This window comes from Pelobates fuscus, chromosome 2 (assembly GCF_036172605.1).
Source record: "Pelobates fuscus isolate aPelFus1 chromosome 2, aPelFus1.pri, whole genome shotgun sequence".
Classification (NCBI taxonomy): Eukaryota; Metazoa; Chordata; class Amphibia; order Anura; family Pelobatidae; genus Pelobates; species Pelobates fuscus.
In genome coordinates, this window is record NC_086318.1 from 301,533,434 (window position 1) to 301,553,015 (window position 19,582).

Here is a 19,582-nt window from a genome sequence, read left to right on the forward strand (position 1 = left end):
CGCATATAGTTTTCTTTAATAGGAAGAACATTAGTGCTTCTCAATACATACTAGCCACTCGAAATTCCTCATCTTTTCAGATTTTAAATGGTTTATGGAAGAAAGTCTATATGGCTAAGAACAAGGTTAATGGCCAACTTCCATCTTGCCCCCACATTAAACATTCACTTTGACATGAGCCTCTCCCTTGAATGAGATTTCAGCATTCTGCCAGGTTTTTTGTGTGGATTTCCTTTAGTTAAAGGAGATACAAACACTTAAAATAACAAAACAGACTACAATAACCCCATAAATATTTACAAGCAATTATGCAATAGCTTGTTAAATGTTTTATGGACCATTAAAGCTTGCTAGTTACCTTTATTAACCTTGATAAGTAAATATTTGCTATCTTTCACATCTTTTTTGCGTTACTGCTTAATTATTTGTTTGTTTTGTTTTTTCTTTGCTAATGAGACCTCACAGTGGCTAATGCTCCAAGCTTGCTGTGTATTTTGGTACCTGTTAAATCTTTAAGTCCCCAAGTTTACTTCCACAGGAAATAAACTTATTTCCTCTTCCTCTCTAGTTTGCTCTGTGATTGTCTGTTATGGATAATATTTAGGTTGTCGAGGCTTTAAAATATTTTAATTTAGGGGGGCCGAGCCAAGCAGACATGCTTCATTAGAGCTCCTTGCAATTAGCGCTATATTTACCCTAATTGGGCCACAAAATCTCTCCACATCTGCTCCAAAGGTACCTCCTAATACTCCGGCATTGTGATGGGCCTGAAAAATTAAAAATGAAAGCCTGACAAGCCAACTCCGGGCCTGCACATCGGCGACCTCCTGCTCCAGGCAAGCAGCGTGGTTAGGCACACGATGGGCGACTGCCCCGAGAACTACTCTGAGGTGTCCGATGACTTTTACCAGGCGGATGAAGAGTACAAAATGCCCGTGACATAACCCCCAAAACCGGTCTCCATGGGTCCGATACCTCGCCGATCACCACCGAGGTCCTGACGACACTCTTGACGGGCCTCCAGAACACCATACTGGCGTACACAGCAAAGATCTGCGTGGAAATACGAGGCCTGTCGGGCACAATGGGTACCTTGGAGGGAACCACCAGGGAGCATGCCAAGCAAATTACCTCCCTACAACGGATTAACCAATTACACAAGCATCACAAATGTTATGACCAACGCTTTGCTATGATGGAAGACATAAGGCGCAGACTGAACATAAAAATAAGAGGCATCATAGAAGATATACCTGCTGACACAATACCTCCCCTCCTATGGTGACTATTAACTGAACTTCTGCCCCCGAGACGGGGTAGGGCGGTGGGCTTGGAGGGATCCTTCCGTATTCCCAAGTCTCCAAAGGGGACCCCCAGAGACCAGGTGGTTTGCCTCCTGAACGGAAGGGACAGAACCACAATAATGACAGCGGCCAAAGACCGCACACCATACGTGGATCTATCCGGATACACTCTGGCATGGAGAAGAACTCTGGCACCCTTCACAGCCCTGCTCAGACACCACAAGATACAATACCACTGGCGAATGGCACATAGGCTCCAGGTCCTTAAGGACAATGTTACACAGGATCTCACGGAAGCGAACGGGCTACTGCTACTCTGTGCCTGCCTCAGGACTCTCTGGTGACCACAGGGCAAGATGTGGCACAACGAGCCCCACACAAATGGAATCCTGCTACAGCAAAACTGTTCACTCCTAGAGGGCCCCAGACGGTTTCCGGCACAGCGAGCATTACCTGAACAACCGTGTGAACTGGTGACCTCCCCTATGGGGAACTCAATTTGTTTTAGTAGTTTTCAGTTGATTTAAATGTATCTGTTCATTATTTTAGAATGTATAAAACAATAATGACCACCCTCAACTAGAGGGAATACTTCAACACCGATACAAACCCCCCCCCCCCCGCCACCTCCCACCCATTCCCCCTATACACAACATCACAAGCTGTGAACCCGGGCACCGTCCGCCTGACAGAAGTAGGCTGAAACACGGCATTATAGAAAGCCATCAGGCCCCCTGAATTCAGCCTAGCAACTCCTTACACGCAATTGGCTAATATTTGTTTTCACCTAGTTTTAACTGCCCCCTATTCATAATGGTAATGGTCCCAGCGGTCATACCTTTGTAAGTTTAGTTTGTTGAACTATTTTTTCACTTTTATTTTCAAATAGGCACAACTGTCTTAGCACTTACTTTGCAAAAATCTTGTCTAACTCGCCTGAAACACATGTGCAGGTTAGCCACAGTATATACAAATTGATAGTTTATGCAGCTCCTATATGGTTTACCAACCAATGAGATGTAACAAGCCTAACCACAATACTTTTCAACACCCGAACCTCATCTCATACTCCTGCCTTATAAGCCTGTTTTACAAGTAGTCTCCACATAACCACTCAAATGTCTAGGCAGCTAATATTGGAGACAGGCTCTTTTTCTACCATATTGTAAACCATATACACGTTGGACCAGCATGTGACCTAGCTACTTAAACTAAAATGTGTGCAGTCATTTTCTATGTTAACATGTGTATATTATCATCCTTGCTACTGCTGTTGGGGCATTTTAATTCTTTGCCCCACAAAAATAAAGAATTAAAAAAATACATTTTTTTAATCTAGTTTTAAAAACATGCTGCAAGAGTTATGGTCATTTCTGATATTACAGACTGAAGAACAGCATGATGAATATTAAAAGAGAAAAAAAAATAGCTTGACTACATTATTGTGTAACTATGGAGAACTTATCTTAATCAGATTGTCTACTCTGGGCCTGTGCATGTATAATAAATGTTTGCTTAGCTTAGTTTGTACATCATAGCTAAACCTTGACATCTGTTGATTGCCAAAGTAAATACAGAAGCATGGACAATCTTCATAGCAGCCATCTTCATCTAAATGAGATGGATTGCTAGTGACAGCAGAATGATATCGTGAGCGGAGGGCTTTGCTGTCACTTATATTTACATTTAAATCAAAATGAGGGTGCTACGACGAATGAACACAGCTGGAATGGCATGCATGCAATTGTGTGGAGGCATGCAATAACTACATTTTGTTTTGTAGATCAGCAGGTTAGACATTTCTCAAATTGAATTACAGGTTGTGAGTTGCGTACATTCAATGCTTTTGGCTACTAAAACATAAAGGATTGTTGGTAATACTTGTCAGCCGTCTTGAAAGCTCCATCGCTTTTTATGATATTATAGCATATATTCTCCGTTTACAAGCCAAACATTTTTTGTCATAGAACATTAATAATATTGCATTAAACTTTATTTGTGTTACAGGTTTTGGAGAGCAGTCGTAATTTTGTATGTGATTAAACAGCTAATTAGGCATTCCTAACCTCTTTACTGGCTTATAAACCATTGAAGTATACACTAAAACACGTTCTAATGTTCTACCAAGTCTTCCACAGGTGTTAATAAAATAGTAATGTGTAATAAATTGCATTCCCATAGAAGTGATTCATGCAGTCAGCACCACCATTAATATTTTAACCTCCTTTGCCCCTCGTGCTTTTTAAAAGCAGTCTGCAGGTGTGAAAGCAGCGAGGCTTGAATTGTTATTATACACACTTAGTTAAAGATGATCTCAGACATTATAGTAAGCAGGCTGTGAACGTAATCATTTAGTACTGAATCTGATGTGATATAGTAAGATCACTGCTAATCTCTCGGTTTCATTTTTATTTAATGTGATCTTTATTGGAAAAAAAAAATTACATCTATATGATTCAAAATATAGGAACCCAAGTAATTGAGATAGTTGCATGGAAGACTACAGCAAACGATTGTAATGAATATACAGATCAGTGGGGGATAATGGAATTTACACTGGAAAAGGGATTGAGGACAGATGGAATATTGCATACCAATGTATTGTTACAAGATGTTAGATTGTTAAAGCTAGAACAAGGGATGCCATCGGAAGTTTCAGACTCCTTACAAAACAGATAAAAAGTAACAAAAACATATATATGTGCACACAGGTTTGCGGTCTCAGACATCCATGTTTCCCCCCTCCTAAATATAAATAACTTGTTTCTCTAGCGACAAGGCATCACTCACTGCTGCTCTGCTCCACCCCTTGGGAATCTATTAGTGACAACAGCCTCTTTTCCTCTCTGGATGAAGTTGGTGCATTTGTGGTGATTTCCTTAAGTGCGCTTATCCAGTTGCCCAATAGAATGATTCTCAGTCAGAGGCATCCTTATTCAAGTTCCCACTTCTGCTTGGGACGATCCATAAGGCCACACACTCATATAAATATCTGCATCATGTATAGTGAAGAAGGGAGTCGACGTACATGTGATCTTTAGCTGCTGGCAGTTCCTCTCTCTCTTATTTAAACGAGCCCTTGGCAACACTCGGCTTGGCACGCAGGCCTGGCTCAACTTAGAGAGAGTTGGTCTGCCGGAAACTGAAGATCGCATGTACACACACTCTGCATCCATTATAAATACACTGCATACAGTACATCCTTGTGGGCAGAGCTGTGTAAAGGGCCTCAAAATTTATGAGGGTAGCCCTGATCCTGGCTGTGAGGTTGACAGTCCGGGGATGTTGCTGAATAAATTCATAATAGCAGGTTTTCTCTTTATAGGTATTTTTATGAATTGTGACATTTCCTGAAGTATTTTAAGGGACTTGAGCATTCCTTTACAGCAGTGGTTCCAAACCCAGTCCGCAACTACCCCCTAACAGTCCAGGATTTAGGGATTACCCAGTTGTGTCTAATGTGTTTTTAGAAAGAAAGAAAAAAAACAAACACTTTAGACCAGGGGTTCCCAATTATTTTTTCCTGTGGAAACCTTTTTTTTTTTTTTTTTTTTTGTATGTGCTGGTGTGTCTGTGTATCAAGGGGTGTGTGTGTGTGTGTGTGTGTATGTATGTATCTATCTCAACTTAACATGTGTATCTGTGTGTCAAGGTGTGTGTGTGTTTGCATGTGCCATCTGACACACAGATACATACATATACACACACACACACACCTTGACACACAGATACTCACACACTGGCACATACATGCGCAAACACAGTGGCACATACATACACACACACACACACACACACTGCCACACATTATATAAACACACACTGACGCACACACCTTGACAAACAGATACATTGACTGGCACATACACACACTGATTCACACACATTGGCAGATACACACATTGACACAAGTACACACAGACACTTTCACATATGTTCGACTTACCTTTTTGCTTCCTTCAGGCTACTGGCTAAGGATGGTGTGCCAGGTTGGCAGCTACTCACTCCCCGCTGCGCTCCCACTCTCCCTCCACCCGGCGCGTTCTGTCTGTTAGGAAGTGCTGTCACTGCCTCCCAGCATCCCATACAACAGGGGTCCGGTCGCGGTCTTAGACGCCCGCGGAACCTGACCGGACCCCTGTTTAGCGATACCCATTGGGTGTCCCTAAATGCTTGGGCCACCCAATGGGCAAATCGCCACATAACCCCAATTTTGTTCTCGTGGAACACTAATTGGGAAACATTGTTTTAGAAACAACATGGTAATCACTAAATCCAGGACTCTTATGGGGTACTTGAAGACTGGGTTTGGGAACCACTGCTTTGCAGCGGTGTCCAACAAGATATTCTGATGGCCATTGGAGTAACTAAATGACCTCCATTTGTTTAAATATTCATAGGGATTCAGGAGAGAGCGCAGGTAACTTTTTTTTCTTTGGTTTTTACTGTATGTAAGGTGTACTGTGGTCGTTGCTGCCGCCCAGGAGTGATGGGAGTGAGCGCAGGACTTTTTTTGTATTTGCCCCCTATTCCCGCCAGATCTTTGTTGGTTTCTATGCCAGTGTTGGACGGTATGTACATTGTGACAGGGATAGGCCAGCAATGAGAAGTCTGTCTCCCCAATAAAGGGTGTGCGTTAGGCCAGATTGCAAATATGCTGGACGGACAGCGGCACTTGCCTGACGCATTAGGGCTGCACATATATAGAATGCTGTTGAAGTGCTTAAGACTTGCTCAATGGCCTGAGTTTACTTTGAGTGTACAAGCACGTCTATTCTCTCACTCTACACTCAGGGAGAAAGCAAATTTAGCATGTCGTGGAACTGGAGCCCCAAATCAAGAATGTCTTCCCTTCTCAGGGACTGTAGATTGTCCTTGTCTGAATATACCATGTTTATGGAGAGACAGAGAACAGTGATTTTGGGGGAGTAATAAGGCATATATAAGAGGACAATGATTGGGATATATAGATATAGATTCCATTGGCACAACTTAGTAATACAATACTGAGCACTCTGGCATCGTTAATTAATTTTTGTTATTTTAATCGTTAAATAATTTGTTTTATTATATTTTATATTTTTTTTCATACACACAAGATGCAGAATATTAAATATTCCGAAGTGTCTGATATTTTAAAGTTTTATGTATTTTGGTTATTGTAAAGGTCTCTTTATAGACCAGCTTTCATTTAATAAATATTAACCAACTATACCAACCAACCTTGAGCAGTTCTGCATACTAGTACAAAAGTGTAGAGGGCCCTGATCCTATGAGCTTACAATCTAGCAAGTGTCAGGGTGATGCACAGAAGGTAAAGGTACTGTGTGGAAGAGGAAGATTTGCTGTAGGGGCAATACATAGAAAGAATGGATGCGTTATGTGGGGCAGGGATGAGAGACTAGCAACTGTAGAAATCAGTCACCTGTTCATAGTCGAATGATGCACCTCTTTCTCAGGCAATAAGTGGTCATAGTTGACATTATTTTTTTAACGTTTTTATATTGGTTAAAAGTAAAAGCTGTATTTATAGATCTTCCCTAAACATAATGCTATGTAAATGGCAGTAGGGCATGCATTAAGGCATTGATGGCACTCTCTCAGTGCCATAACATTCTGACTTAATGTGTCTGCTGCTGTGGCTCAGACGTTATCTGCTCTGCGTGTCATGACACAAAGTCACCAAATGGCATTAAAATTAAAAGTTAAATTGAAATTTACGAGGCCAACAACGAACTCTCTCTGGAAGGGGCGTCTTCTGCGTTGAGCAACTAATTACCTCTTCAAATCCTAACACCCATTTGTTCCTTACAACAGCCAGCTGCACAGCGATGCTCGCAAGACTCCCATTTCTACAGGATAGGTAGTTTATATGCAAATAGCACCTTTTTGTTCATACCTCAGCTCACATTAAAATAACGATTGTTTGCTGATGTCGTCGTTTTTGTTCCATACACAACGTTAAACGTAATGGGAAAATTGAGAACCAGATGCTTTGAAGCTTGACAGTGGGTCTGTGATAAAAGACGCTTGTGATTACCAGCGGATCTGGGGATTGTTTGTCGAAGCAGCTGCTGTCTTCAGAAAAATTGTATAAATACGGTTGACCTTTTCTGTATTGTATCTGTATATACTGTATAATATTTCCCAGCAGGGATTTGGTTTGTTTATTTTTTGTGTTGATGTATTTTTGTCTTTTTTGTCTTTTTATACGGAAATTACAGAAACGTTTTACTGATAACCACTGTATAACATATGTAGTATATCTATAAGTAATACAATAAAAGTTGTAAGACATTTGAAGAAGTTTGATTACACAGCATTTCCAGCAACACATCTGTCTGATGATAGATATTAGAAATAGAAAAGGGCACTCTCACCCACTTGCAAATATTTGTATTTCCTGTGCATACAATTTTTCTTAAATGCCCTGAAAGTTCTGTGCGAGCGCGGTTAATTTTGCCTTTGCGCTACACTTTTATTTTACTAATCCTGACACTGGGTTGTTTCTTGGGTTATCAAGAGGACTGAGAGGAAAACCATGACCTTAAGAGGTCTGGTTTATAATTTAGAGGGGTGAAACTGAGAGATGGTTGCAATTTTTTTTTAATTTTTTTTTTTTTTAAAAGCAAGAAAGCTGTGAGATTTGCACAACATTATTACCACCTCACCTTTGTGAGGAATAATTAGAAAGAGAGAAAGAGTACTTGTTTGTTTTGATGTATATCCATGCTCTAAACTACCACGGGGAGTTGTTTAGACTTGATGTTGTATTCTTAGAAAATGGGAGGTCAGGAGGGGGGCCTGACTGCCATGCTGATCAGTCGCATCTGAACAGAGCCCTGTGCAAAAAAAATAATCTGTGGTTTGCCCTATTTTTTTTTTTTTTTTTTTTAAATAATGGACGCTCCTACTGGGGTCACCGTACATCTCTTCAAGCTCATTGATCCAGATATTTTTGAGTATCCTGGATAGATTTCCTAAAGGACGATCTGGAGGCCTTGTTTGTTGTGAGTGTGGGAGTAGAGGCCATTCTATTCATGCTCATTTTTACTGAAGTCAGAGGGTGCAATGCCGAGTCCCAGTTTCCCCCTCTGCCAGTGATGGTTACCTTGGCTCAATACCCTAGATTTTCCCAACCAGTGCTGGTACCACTGAGGTACACCTGAGCAATGCACTGACTGGAGTATAGGCCATCCCAAAAGGCAGATGTCGCTTGCACCTCCAAAACCAGATGAGGGGTGCGTGTTTGTGTGTGTTGCGTGTGTGTGTTGCGTGTGTGTGTTGCGTGTGTGTGTGTGTGTTTTTGTGTTGCTTTGGCCCGGCTAGACATTGTCAAGGGTTCAGACGTGTCTGGGTCTCAGCCCATCCTGGTCCTCCCATTGTTTTTAGAGAGAAACCTATGCATAGATATAATTCAGCAGTCATGAGTAGTTTTAAAAAATAACAAAACCTCCAAGTTTATGGTTCATTTAACAGATCTCTAGTAGTTTGTCATTTTATTATTTTATAGGTTAAATCTACTTGTTGCTATTTGCTAGTGACCTTGGAATTATGCAGGGTGCACGAACAAAAAATGTGAAGTGAATTTCACATTTAAGGTCAAAAAAGACAAACTAGAATAGCTTTTACGGTTTTACTGTTTTGGCCTTAAATTTTAAATTTGCTTTAAATTCACTTGCAAGTTCTTGTAAGTTCTAGTCAGAGTGCATGGGGGAAACTAATATGTGTGGTGACTTAGTTTCTACATGGAAGTAATAGTAGAAGAGAGTTGATTAGGCAGGTGAAACATAGTTTCAAAAAAAAAATTAATTCAAATTTGTACTCGTAATGACATTCTAACAGAAATTCGTGGCTTTGTTTTGTCTGGAGTGATTTATGGGTAGATCGCTCACATGAATATTAAGCTTTCAAACAGAGTTGTTGCGTGATCAGTTTTAGCGCAGGTCAGGTGAAACGCTTGCATGTTATGATATATATTAATTACATTTTGATATATCTGTCTGTGTAGGAGAAAAAGAAGGATGTGAGAAAGGAAAGTAAGCTCATTAGCTGCCTTTTTGCTTCGAACATGCCATGAACTAAAACACTTGTTCTTAATAAATACTTATGAAAGAGAAATTGACTGTCCCTGTTCATTTTTCTGCTCAGACAGCAGGATTCCGTTTGGCCTACTGGGAAGCTGTTTGAACAATGCAAGGAAAGCAATGTATCTTGTTTAGTGTCCTGTCTAGTCCCATCAGTGAGTTTAATGCAAAATCCTAGTTAGACGGGCTTTATTTTGACATTTAATCATTAACCAAATATAATTTATGCAGTGTTTTTGCAAGTCTGTATTCTCCAAATGTGACCTGTTTCTAAGTTAAAGGGACACAACATCTGTTCAGACCATGATTATGTTGCTGTTTGGTGTGTTTTATGAAACCAGAACACTCTTTAATGTTGTTTTACCAGCAGAGGGGTGGGGGCCAGGGGGGGAGGACAGTAGGTGTCCCCCCTATTGTTTTTTTAGGGCCCCCACCCACCGCTCAGGGGTGGGGGCCAGGGGGGAGGACAGTAGGTCCCCCCCCCCTATTGTTTTTTTAGGGCCCCCACCCACCGCTCAGGGGTGGGGCTGGGGGCGAGGACAGTAGGTCACCCCCCCTATTTTCTTTTAGGGCCCCTACCCACTGCTCAGGGGGGGAGGAGAGTAGGTTACCCCCCCTTGTGTTTTTAGGGCCCCCACCCACCGCTCAGGGGTGGGGGCCGGGGGGAGGACAGTAGGTGTCCCCACCTTTATCCTTATTTAGGGCCCCCACCCGCCGCGCAGGGCTGGGGCGGGGGTGGGTGGGGCGGAGGACAGTAGGTCCCCCCCATTGTGATTTATTGCCCCCACCCACCGCGCAGGGGTGGGGCCCAGGGGAGCGGAGGACAGTAGCCCCCCCATTGTCATTTAGGGCCCCACCCGTCGCCCATGGGTGGGGGCTGGGGGGGAGGACAATAGGTCCCCCCCCCCCACCTATTTGTTATTTAGGGGGCCCCCACCTGCCCGCGCAGAAGGGGGGGGCAGTTGGTAGTTTTTTGGTTTTTTTTTTTTTACACAGTGAGCAGCCACAGGCTGCTTACTAGACATGCCCCTACTCGCAGCATAGCGAGTAGGGGCATAATTTACTAATACTAAGTCATCTTTACTTAGTATTAGTAAATTTGGCTGAAAGACCAATTTAGGTCTTTCAGCCTGTTAGTAGATAACTCCCTAATACCGTGGAATTAGGGAGTTATCTACTAAGCGGCTGCAAGATGCAGCCACAGCAATGAATAGGATCGGAGTTTCATTCATTCGTATGAAATTCCGATCCGAACAAAGTCCCGAATTGCGTTCTAACACGAATGGAGAAACTGTTAGAACGCAATTCGGCAGTTTTGCCGGCGTTCTATCGAAGTGACAGGAAGCATCGTGGGAACAGGGAGGAAAGCTAAGGATCATGGGAAAATTGCTGTGACCACCAGAAACGAAGCACACTTTGCTCCTCAGCTGGTCACTGCGTAGGAAACCTCCAGAAGAGAAATAGTCCCTACTTTTTCTTACGTTTTAAAGAAAACTATAGCAGATAGGAAGAAAAGAAGAACAGATCCCGAGAGAGGAAGAGAATAGGAATCTATTGGGGAAAGGTAAGTTCGGCATGACAGTGCTGCTTTAAGGTAAATAACATCTGTATGAAAGTGAAACCAGTTTTTTTTTTTTTTTTTTTTTTTTTTCCCATGCAGGCTCTGTCAATCATAGCCAGGGTAGGTGTGGCTAGGGCTGCATAAACAGAAACAAAGTGATTTAACTCCTAAATGACAGTGATTTGAGCAGTGAAATTGCAGGGGAATGATCTATACACTAAAACTGCTTTATTTAGCTAAAGTAATTTAGGTGACTATAGTGTTCCTTTAAAGAGATTCTCTAAAGACCAAAAAACTTTAAGTTAAAAGGACACTATAGTCACCAAAACAACTACAGCTTATTGTGTGCCTCCTTTTCTTGTACCTTTTCGTGTGGGATTTATTCACTTGTTTATGGATTGCTCACTTACTTAATATTGACAAGTCATCTCCTGTCTGAGTCACCATATTTTGCAAACAAAACAAAGGATAAATAAAAATCTCAAATAATGCATTTCACCGAAATGTGAAAAGTTTGTGTCATCTGTGGCTAAAGATTTTAAACCGTGCTAAGTCTTTTAGATGGTAAATACACAAACAAAACCACTCGGAAAAGAGTTGCATGTGCAGAAAGCAGATACTTCAGATATCATCCTTGCTTTACATGGGTTGGATAGGGAGGGAACTGAGATGCAGTTCCCAAATCAGGATTGCCCAACTGGAATGGAATGTATGAGATCAGACTCTTATTGAATATACACTTTTTCTGTTTTCCCTCTCTTTTCTTTCATTAAAGAGATCATATATTAAGGAGATTTAAACACGGGACTATGATGGGTGTTAGGAAATGAAAAGGGCAACTCAATAATGGTTAGAATTTTCTAACACGCCTATAAATCTAAGGATTCTCCATGAACACTTGCTTTAAATTGTCACATAGACATCCTGTCTCTGCTAATTTTGTTTTGAATGTCACATCCTTCTGCTCAAGTGCCCTTAACATTGCTTCTATCCATCTCCAGGCAGGGAAAGTTAATCAAGCAATAATCTGCTCTGTAAACTATCTAGCACTGTATTCTACATAAATTATCAATCACAATAATGAAAGTGGCTGTAAGTATTCTTTGTGGTATATGACATATGTCCGACAATATTATCCTTCTTTTTCAGACTAGCTGCTGCTGTGTAATACTTGGACTTATAACTGGGATCTCTTAAATATTTTGATCTGAAAATGCAATGTCTTGATCAGCTATTGCAATTTAGAAAGCAAGTGTACCCCACCCCCCTCCCCGTAATCTTAATGAAAGTGTATTTAGTTATTTAACTGGTTACATAAACTATAATATAATGCTTGGAATTGGGCCAATGTGACATTCAGTTTGTGTGTAGGGGGTGGGGGGGAGGGGGGGGGGGGGGTTACATAGAAACATAGAATGTGACGGCAGATAAGAACCATTCGGCCCATCTAGTCTGCCCAGTTTTCTAAATACTTTCATTAGTCCCTGGCCTTATCTTATAGTTGGGATAGCCTTATGCCTATCCCACGCATGCTTAAACTCCTTTACTGTGTTAACCTCTACCACTTCAGCTGGAAGGCTATTCCATGCATCCACTATCCTCTCAGTAAAGTAATACTTCCTGATATTATTTTTAAACCTTTGTCCCTCTAATTTAAGACTGTCCTCTTGTTGTGGTAGTTTTTCTTCTTTTAAATATAGTCTCCTCCTTTACTGTGTTGATTCCCTTTATGTATTTAAATGTTTCTATCATATCCCCCCTGTCTCGTCTTTCCTCCAAGCTATACATGTTAAGATCCTTTAACCTTTCCTGGTAAGTTTTATCCTGCAATCCATGAACCAGTTTAGTAGCCCTTTTTTGAACTCTCTCTAAGGTATCAATATCCTTCTGAAGATAGGGTCTCCAGTACTGTGTACAGTACTCCAAGTGAGGTCTCACCAGTGTGCTGTACAATGGCATGAGCACTTCCCTCTTTCTACTGCTAACACCTCTCCCTATACAACCAAGCATTCTGCTAGCATTTCCTGCTGCTCTATTACATTGTCTGCCTATGTTGAGGTTAGGACTCTATCAAATATTCTGTACTCTGCCCTTGGGTTTTTACGTCCAAGATGCATTATCTTGCACTTATCCACATTAAATGTCAGTTGCCACAACTCTGACCATTTTTCTAGTTTACCTAAATCATTTTCCATTTGGCTTATCCCTCCTGGAACATCAACCCTGTTACATATCTTAGTATCATCCGCAAAAAGACATACCTTACCATCAAGACCTTCTGCAATATTACTAATAACAATATTAAAGAGAATGGGTCCAAGTACAGATCCCTGAGGTACCCCACTGGTGACAAGCCCAAGCTTTTAATATACTCCATTGACTACAACCCTCTGTTGCCTGTCACTCAGCCACTGCCTTACCCATTCAACAATATTGGAATCCAAACTTAAAGATTGCAGTTTATTGATAAGCCTTCTATGTGCAACAGTGTCAAACGCCTTACTGAAATCTAGGTAAGCAATGTCTGCTGCACCACCCTGATCTATAATTTTAGTTACCCAATCAAAAAAAATCAATAAGATTAGTTTGGCATGATCTCTCTGAAGTAAACACATGTTGTCTCAGATCTTGAAATCCATGTGTTTTTAGATGTTCAACAATCCTATCCTTTAACATGGTTTCCATCACTTTCCCCACTACTGAAGTAAGGCTTACTGGCCTATGTTGACCGACTCCTCCCTGTTACCTTTCTTGTGAATGGGCACAACATTCGCTAACTTCCAATCTTCTGGGACTACTCCTGTTATCAATGATTGGTTAAATAAATCTGTTAATGGTTTTGCTAGTACACCACTAATTATAATGAAATGTTATTTAACATTTGAAGGCCCATGGCACTTGCCAGGCCTTAAGATTTAATTGCCACTATAAGTCATGGTATGAATTTCGACTCGCCAGTGACTAGTGATGTGTGTAAATTTTGAGCCTTGTGTATATATTATAGAGAGAAATAAATTCAGGCTTGTTCATGGCAGCATATGTTAAAAGTAGCTTGTTCCCTCTAGGCTGATATGATTGGGAACAGAAAATGTCTTATTTAACATGCATCCAATTTCCTTAGTTTCTGTTCCAAAGCCTAATAAAAAAAAAAAAAAAAAAGACCACAGTGCCCAAGATGTTGTCAGGGATATAGAATTGGCAAGCAAACTTTGGGGTTTATTTACTAAACCATAATGTGCAAAGCTCAGTATTAAATAACAAAACTATGCAAGTTGTTTTTTAATACCATTTGCCTTTTAGTGAATATCTCTATTCCTATTCTACGATAAAAATTGCTGTTGAATTATTTTTCTCGATAAGATAGATACTCTTTCTGTATCCCAATACTAGTTGTATTTAAGCGGTATTTAACTTTTTAAAAAAGCATAACATAATTGTCTTACTATTTCCTACTGTCTGAAATGGTGCATAGAAACTAGATAAAAAGAACTGTCAAAGATTAACAGCAGGCAATGGCTTTGGGGTCTTTCAGATATCATATAGCAGCAGGTCTATCTATATACTTCCAAGTCTTTATCACATATATGGTGAAGAAACGACAAACCTCTTCATTGCAATTATAGCAAAGCAATAACAATGTTTACCCCCCTCAAGTGAGAAATATAAGATCTAAATACAGTCTTTCCACAGCTAGTTCACATGATACACCAAACAGGGGTGCACCTGTAATGATTTTATTGTATTTTTTTAAACTGCGAGAGGAGTTATATGGCATCCTCTAGTGTCCCTCTGTGGTATTTACATGTCTTATCAAAGACATTACCCATTTTTTGAGTCGCTTAAGGGACCTAAAATTTTTCAGGAGAAATAATAGCTTACATTTTTTTTCTGGTTTTGTGAACTATTTGAGCCATGGATTGGGGGTGATTTAAAAAAAAAAAAAAAAAAAAAAAAAACAACAAAAAACGATTAGGACTAGTCACTTGCCTAGCAACTTTAACCTATTTTTCAAAATATTTCAGAATTTTGTGTCACCATAGTTTCACATGTCTATGCAGTTTACTATTTTATTTCTATTCTTTGTTGGGCCAGGTAAAGGATGTGACGTTAAAGTGTATTTGCTTATATCTAGATATTTCGACGAAAAGTGGTAGAACTGGGAGAGAAGCTGCTTCCTGCATTTAATACTCCAACTGGAATTCCTTGGGCATTGTTGAACATCAAAAGGTAAAGTATACCATCAAGTATAACAATTTTGCCTAGATCATTTTATCATTGTTTATTAATTGGTGTTCAAATCCAGTGTTGCAGTCTCTTGCTATACATAACAGAAGGTTTGTTGATTACCATCTAACCCTCATTTTAATTGAAAACCAAGTAAATCCAAAACCAATGTTTTTAAACTCAAGGTGCTTACAAGTTTTTTATTGTGGTGTGCTTTTTCTGAACAGACGTGTGCCTTAAAATGTGTGCTTGTATGTATGTGTAAATATGTATGTATGTGTATTATTATATATAGCACCAACAAATTCCATAGCGCTGTACAATGGGTAGACTAACAAACATGTAATTGTAACCATACAAGTTTGACACACAGAAACAGGGGCTGAGGGCCATGCTCAATGAGCTTACATGTTAGAGGGAGTGGGGTAAAGGAACATAAAATGTAAGGATAGTATTAGGGAAGTAGATTGGTAGAGTAGTATTCACTGAATACTTAGTATGGGTTTTTTTTTTTTTTTTTTTAGTTGCAGGAGAGGAATCAGTTGAGAGTCATTAACAGTTTAATTGATATGCTTTTGTGAAAAAGTGAGTTTTTAATGTTTTTTGAAAGAGTGGAGATTGGGTGAGCGTCTAACAGAAAAGGGAAGGGAGTTCCACAGGAACAGTGAAGCCCTCAGAGAAGCGTTGAAGGCGAGCATCAGAGGTGGGAGTACGATCGGAGAATAGACATAGGTCTTCGGCAGAGCGTAGGGGCCTAGATGGGACATACTTGTGTATAAGGGAGGATAGATAGGTGGGAGTAGCATTATGTAGAGATTTGAAAGCAAGAACTAGTATTTACTTTTATTTATATATATATATATATATATATATATATATATATATATATATATATATATATACATTTTCAAATAGGTGAGTTTAGAATATTTTTGTTTTATTTATTTTTTTACTCCCCTGGTAGAATCTGTTAAACAATGTACCTGGGTGAGGGGGGCAGAACGTTTGTATTTTTACTTACACGTGTTGGGTAAGTAAAAAGAAATAAAAAATACAAATACCCCATGTTAAAGATACAGAAGTTGTGCCTGCGATCATGTGGGCATTTTCTTCAAAGGATTAACTATGCCCACTTGGAGATAGATGGACATACTTTACTCCATAAACCCACAATTTGTTTTCAACTCCACATTCCCAACTTGCGTTATTACTTTTGCATCAAAAATATTTTTTCCACTTCCTGAAGTCCTTCCAGCACCCATAAAGCAATAAGTTCATAAATGGTAAATTAAGTTTAACAAGCTCTATGGATAGCTGAGTCAGTTCCTGGTTTTGTGAGAACCCATTTCAGAAGTTGCACAAAGATATAGATACAGCACTCTTTTTTTTTTTTTTTCTTTTTTTTTTTTTATATATTTTTATTGCAGTTGAAATACATAAATAGTACATTGCCAGAACAGCACTGCGTTTGAAGCAAAATTGAACCATATAAAAGGATTATATAATTTACAGTACACTGACAGTTTTTTTTTATTTTTTATTTCTCTAATATAGTTTGTGTTGACCTATTAAAAATGTTACATTCTAAAGCAGCTATTGTCGCCATCAGGTCATTTCTCTATTTTACATAGATTAATGGAGTTGATTTGCCCACTCGTGTAGTGGTAGCCGGGAGCGACCTAAACTCTCCCTTGTAAATATAATTTTCCTTGGGGCGAACATCTTCTGCTACATATTTTTATTGTCCTCCAGCAGCCGAGTCAGTGTAATTTTCTCACACATGGGCATACAGCACATATAGTGCCCATAGAACCTAGTGTTTCACTCAATCCTGTTACTTTTGAGCAAAAGAAAGCTCTAAAAAATGTGAGTGCATTGTCTTGTAAAGAATTTCATTTCCTATATCAGTCATATAGCACCAACTTTTGTTACATATTTTAATATGGATCCACTGATCCCCTCCCCCAAAGATGGGAATTGTACCAGCCAAGCTGAACATAGAGAGCTTAATATCACTCTTAAGTGTGGCTATAGCTGTTTTATTATTATTTGTAAAAATTGTTTTTGGAAATCCTGATCTTTCCATGTGCTTCATGTTCTTCACATCAATGTTACTGCAATTAAAAATGTAAACCCCAATCTTTTAGCACAACTTTTTATTATTCTGTATATTGTTCCTGCTGGGCGAGGATGAAGCGAGTAGTTTGCCAATTTAGATTTGCACTTACCGTATTTTAGAAGACACACTAGTCTCTGCTTTTCTTTGTGATCTATTTTGAATTTCAATTAAATACTGACAGTCTGCATGAGTATTTCATAAAGATGTTATCTGCTTGAAATACTCAATACTGACAGGGTCTTGAACTGCACTTGGCAGTCAGCATAGAGAAGACATTTAGAGCTACCTTTCTATTCCGTGTTTGCATTGTGTGCCCTGGCTATGTCTTGGTGGACCTAGATTGTGATGTAATTTCCAAAATTGTTAATATAATTTAAATTTACATTTTCTATGTTTTACTCAACGCTGTAGTTTTAAAATATGACTGCTCCCTTAAGTTTTTTTTTTTTTTTTTACTTTACTTTTTTTTTTTAAGTTTACTTGTGAGTATACTTGTATATACTTACGTGTGTGTGTGTGTGTGTATGTATGTATATATATATATATATATATATATATATATATATATATATATATATATATACACATATCTCATGCACTTGGGCCATTGAGCTATTTGTGAGAGATCCCAATAAGGTTTAAATTCTGTTGTTGTAAATCTTCCTTACTTTAAAATTGTCTTACTAATATTTGGAAAGGAACAGGAAATACAAAAGCGTGCTCTGTAAAAGATCAATAGAAGTGTATACTATAATCTTGGTTATACTGACTACACATCAATTAAGACCGAGAACAACTTGTTTTATCCCCCAGAGTACTGACACAAGATGCGCAGAGTGATCAATAAAGTACCAAGCATTGATTACATTTTTTAAGTTGGATGGTAAAAGCTGGTCAAGTAGTGTAGAGTTGACGTTTTAGAGAATGCAAATACTGCATACTATTACGTTTTTACCAGGCTTTACAAATACTGCTCTAATAGCTGTTCCTAGATCATGGGACGTGTGTACAGGGACATAAGGGCAGTCCAGAAACTATTGTCCGGGTTGCTGCATCTCTTGTGCAGAGGGAACTCGACAGCTTTTTGGTTTTGGACTTAAGTCTGCAATGCTATTTATACACACAATTGCTGTTATACATTTATGCTAGCTTTGCATCTCTTATTCAGGAGAAAAAAAAATTCAGAACATATTTATTTTATCAAAACATTTTTGGTAGTTAAGTGGGTAAAAAATAATTTATTTTGAAAAAATTACCTGTCTGAGCAAAGTTTATAATAATTACGTTGAGTAAAATAACTAAAACAAATATAAGTATAATACAAGAAACAAGTACTTTGATATTAATATTATAAAATGTATTTTGTCTGAACGGTTTTTAAGCTAAAAACAAAATGTAGTCTTTTCTTTTTGCCATGCAACAGGTGATTAATTTATCAAAGCTCTAATTGGTTATCCAATACAAAATCAAAACATCATGATTCATCATATTTCTAGAAAACTGACAGTTCTTTTTAAATTGATAGCACCAAAATGACCCAGTACCATACACATTAGTGTAAAGCAATATTACTTGGAGCAATAAAAATCTTGCTGGATCCCCTCTAGCAAAGAGGTAAAAGCTATAAAATGAATACAGTAATACAATTTAGAAATTTGGATAGCACATTGTGTAGTAAGTTATGGCTAATAAACACATTTCATAACTGGATCGTTGAGATGCAAACGTTAACCCTGCCTGTGCGTGTCTTTTATGCATTTTTTAAACAAGTCATTGTCTACCAATAAAACAAGGAATGTTCCAGTAAAGATTTTATTTGAATATTTTCTCCAAAAGTATTTACATATAATCCTAGCTGTGGAACAAAATAAGGAAATGGAAATTTTAATGCAAATGGAATGTGACAATGTCACGTGTTCCAAATGCAAAACTTTATATGAGGAAATTCCGTAATAATGTTCACACATGCCAGATATACCTGCAACAAAATATTATTTCTTTAAAGCGAGCGGGCTAGCTTAAGGAAATGTTTGCACTACTTTTTGCATTCTTTTTTTAATTCTATGGCTAAATTATGTAAACCTATGTAAAGATTGACATCTATCTGATGTTTTCTCATCATGTATTGTATAAAATAATGTTTTGTTGGTATGCTACCCTGGTGAACGTATTAATCATGTAGGTTAAACTACTATTGCCAATTGCTGGAGACTATGCAGTGGCAACTTAATAACATTAGGTGACTTCTAACATGTATTATATCAGGGCTTGACATATTTGTTTGGAA

General features: G+C 38.9%; 1 protein-coding gene across 1 annotated transcript in view; it reads left to right on the forward strand.

Annotated features, from left to right (window-relative positions):
* Positions 1–19,582, forward strand: part of MAN1A1 (mannosidase alpha class 1A member 1) — a 216,474-nt gene that overhangs the window by 99,554 nt on the left and 97,338 nt on the right. Inside the window, exon 5 of the mRNA XM_063443480.1 lies at positions 15,085–15,179. Coding sequence (XP_063299550.1) covers positions 15,085–15,179 — 95 coding nt within the window. The remainder of the gene's footprint in view (positions 1–15,084; positions 15,180–19,582) is intronic.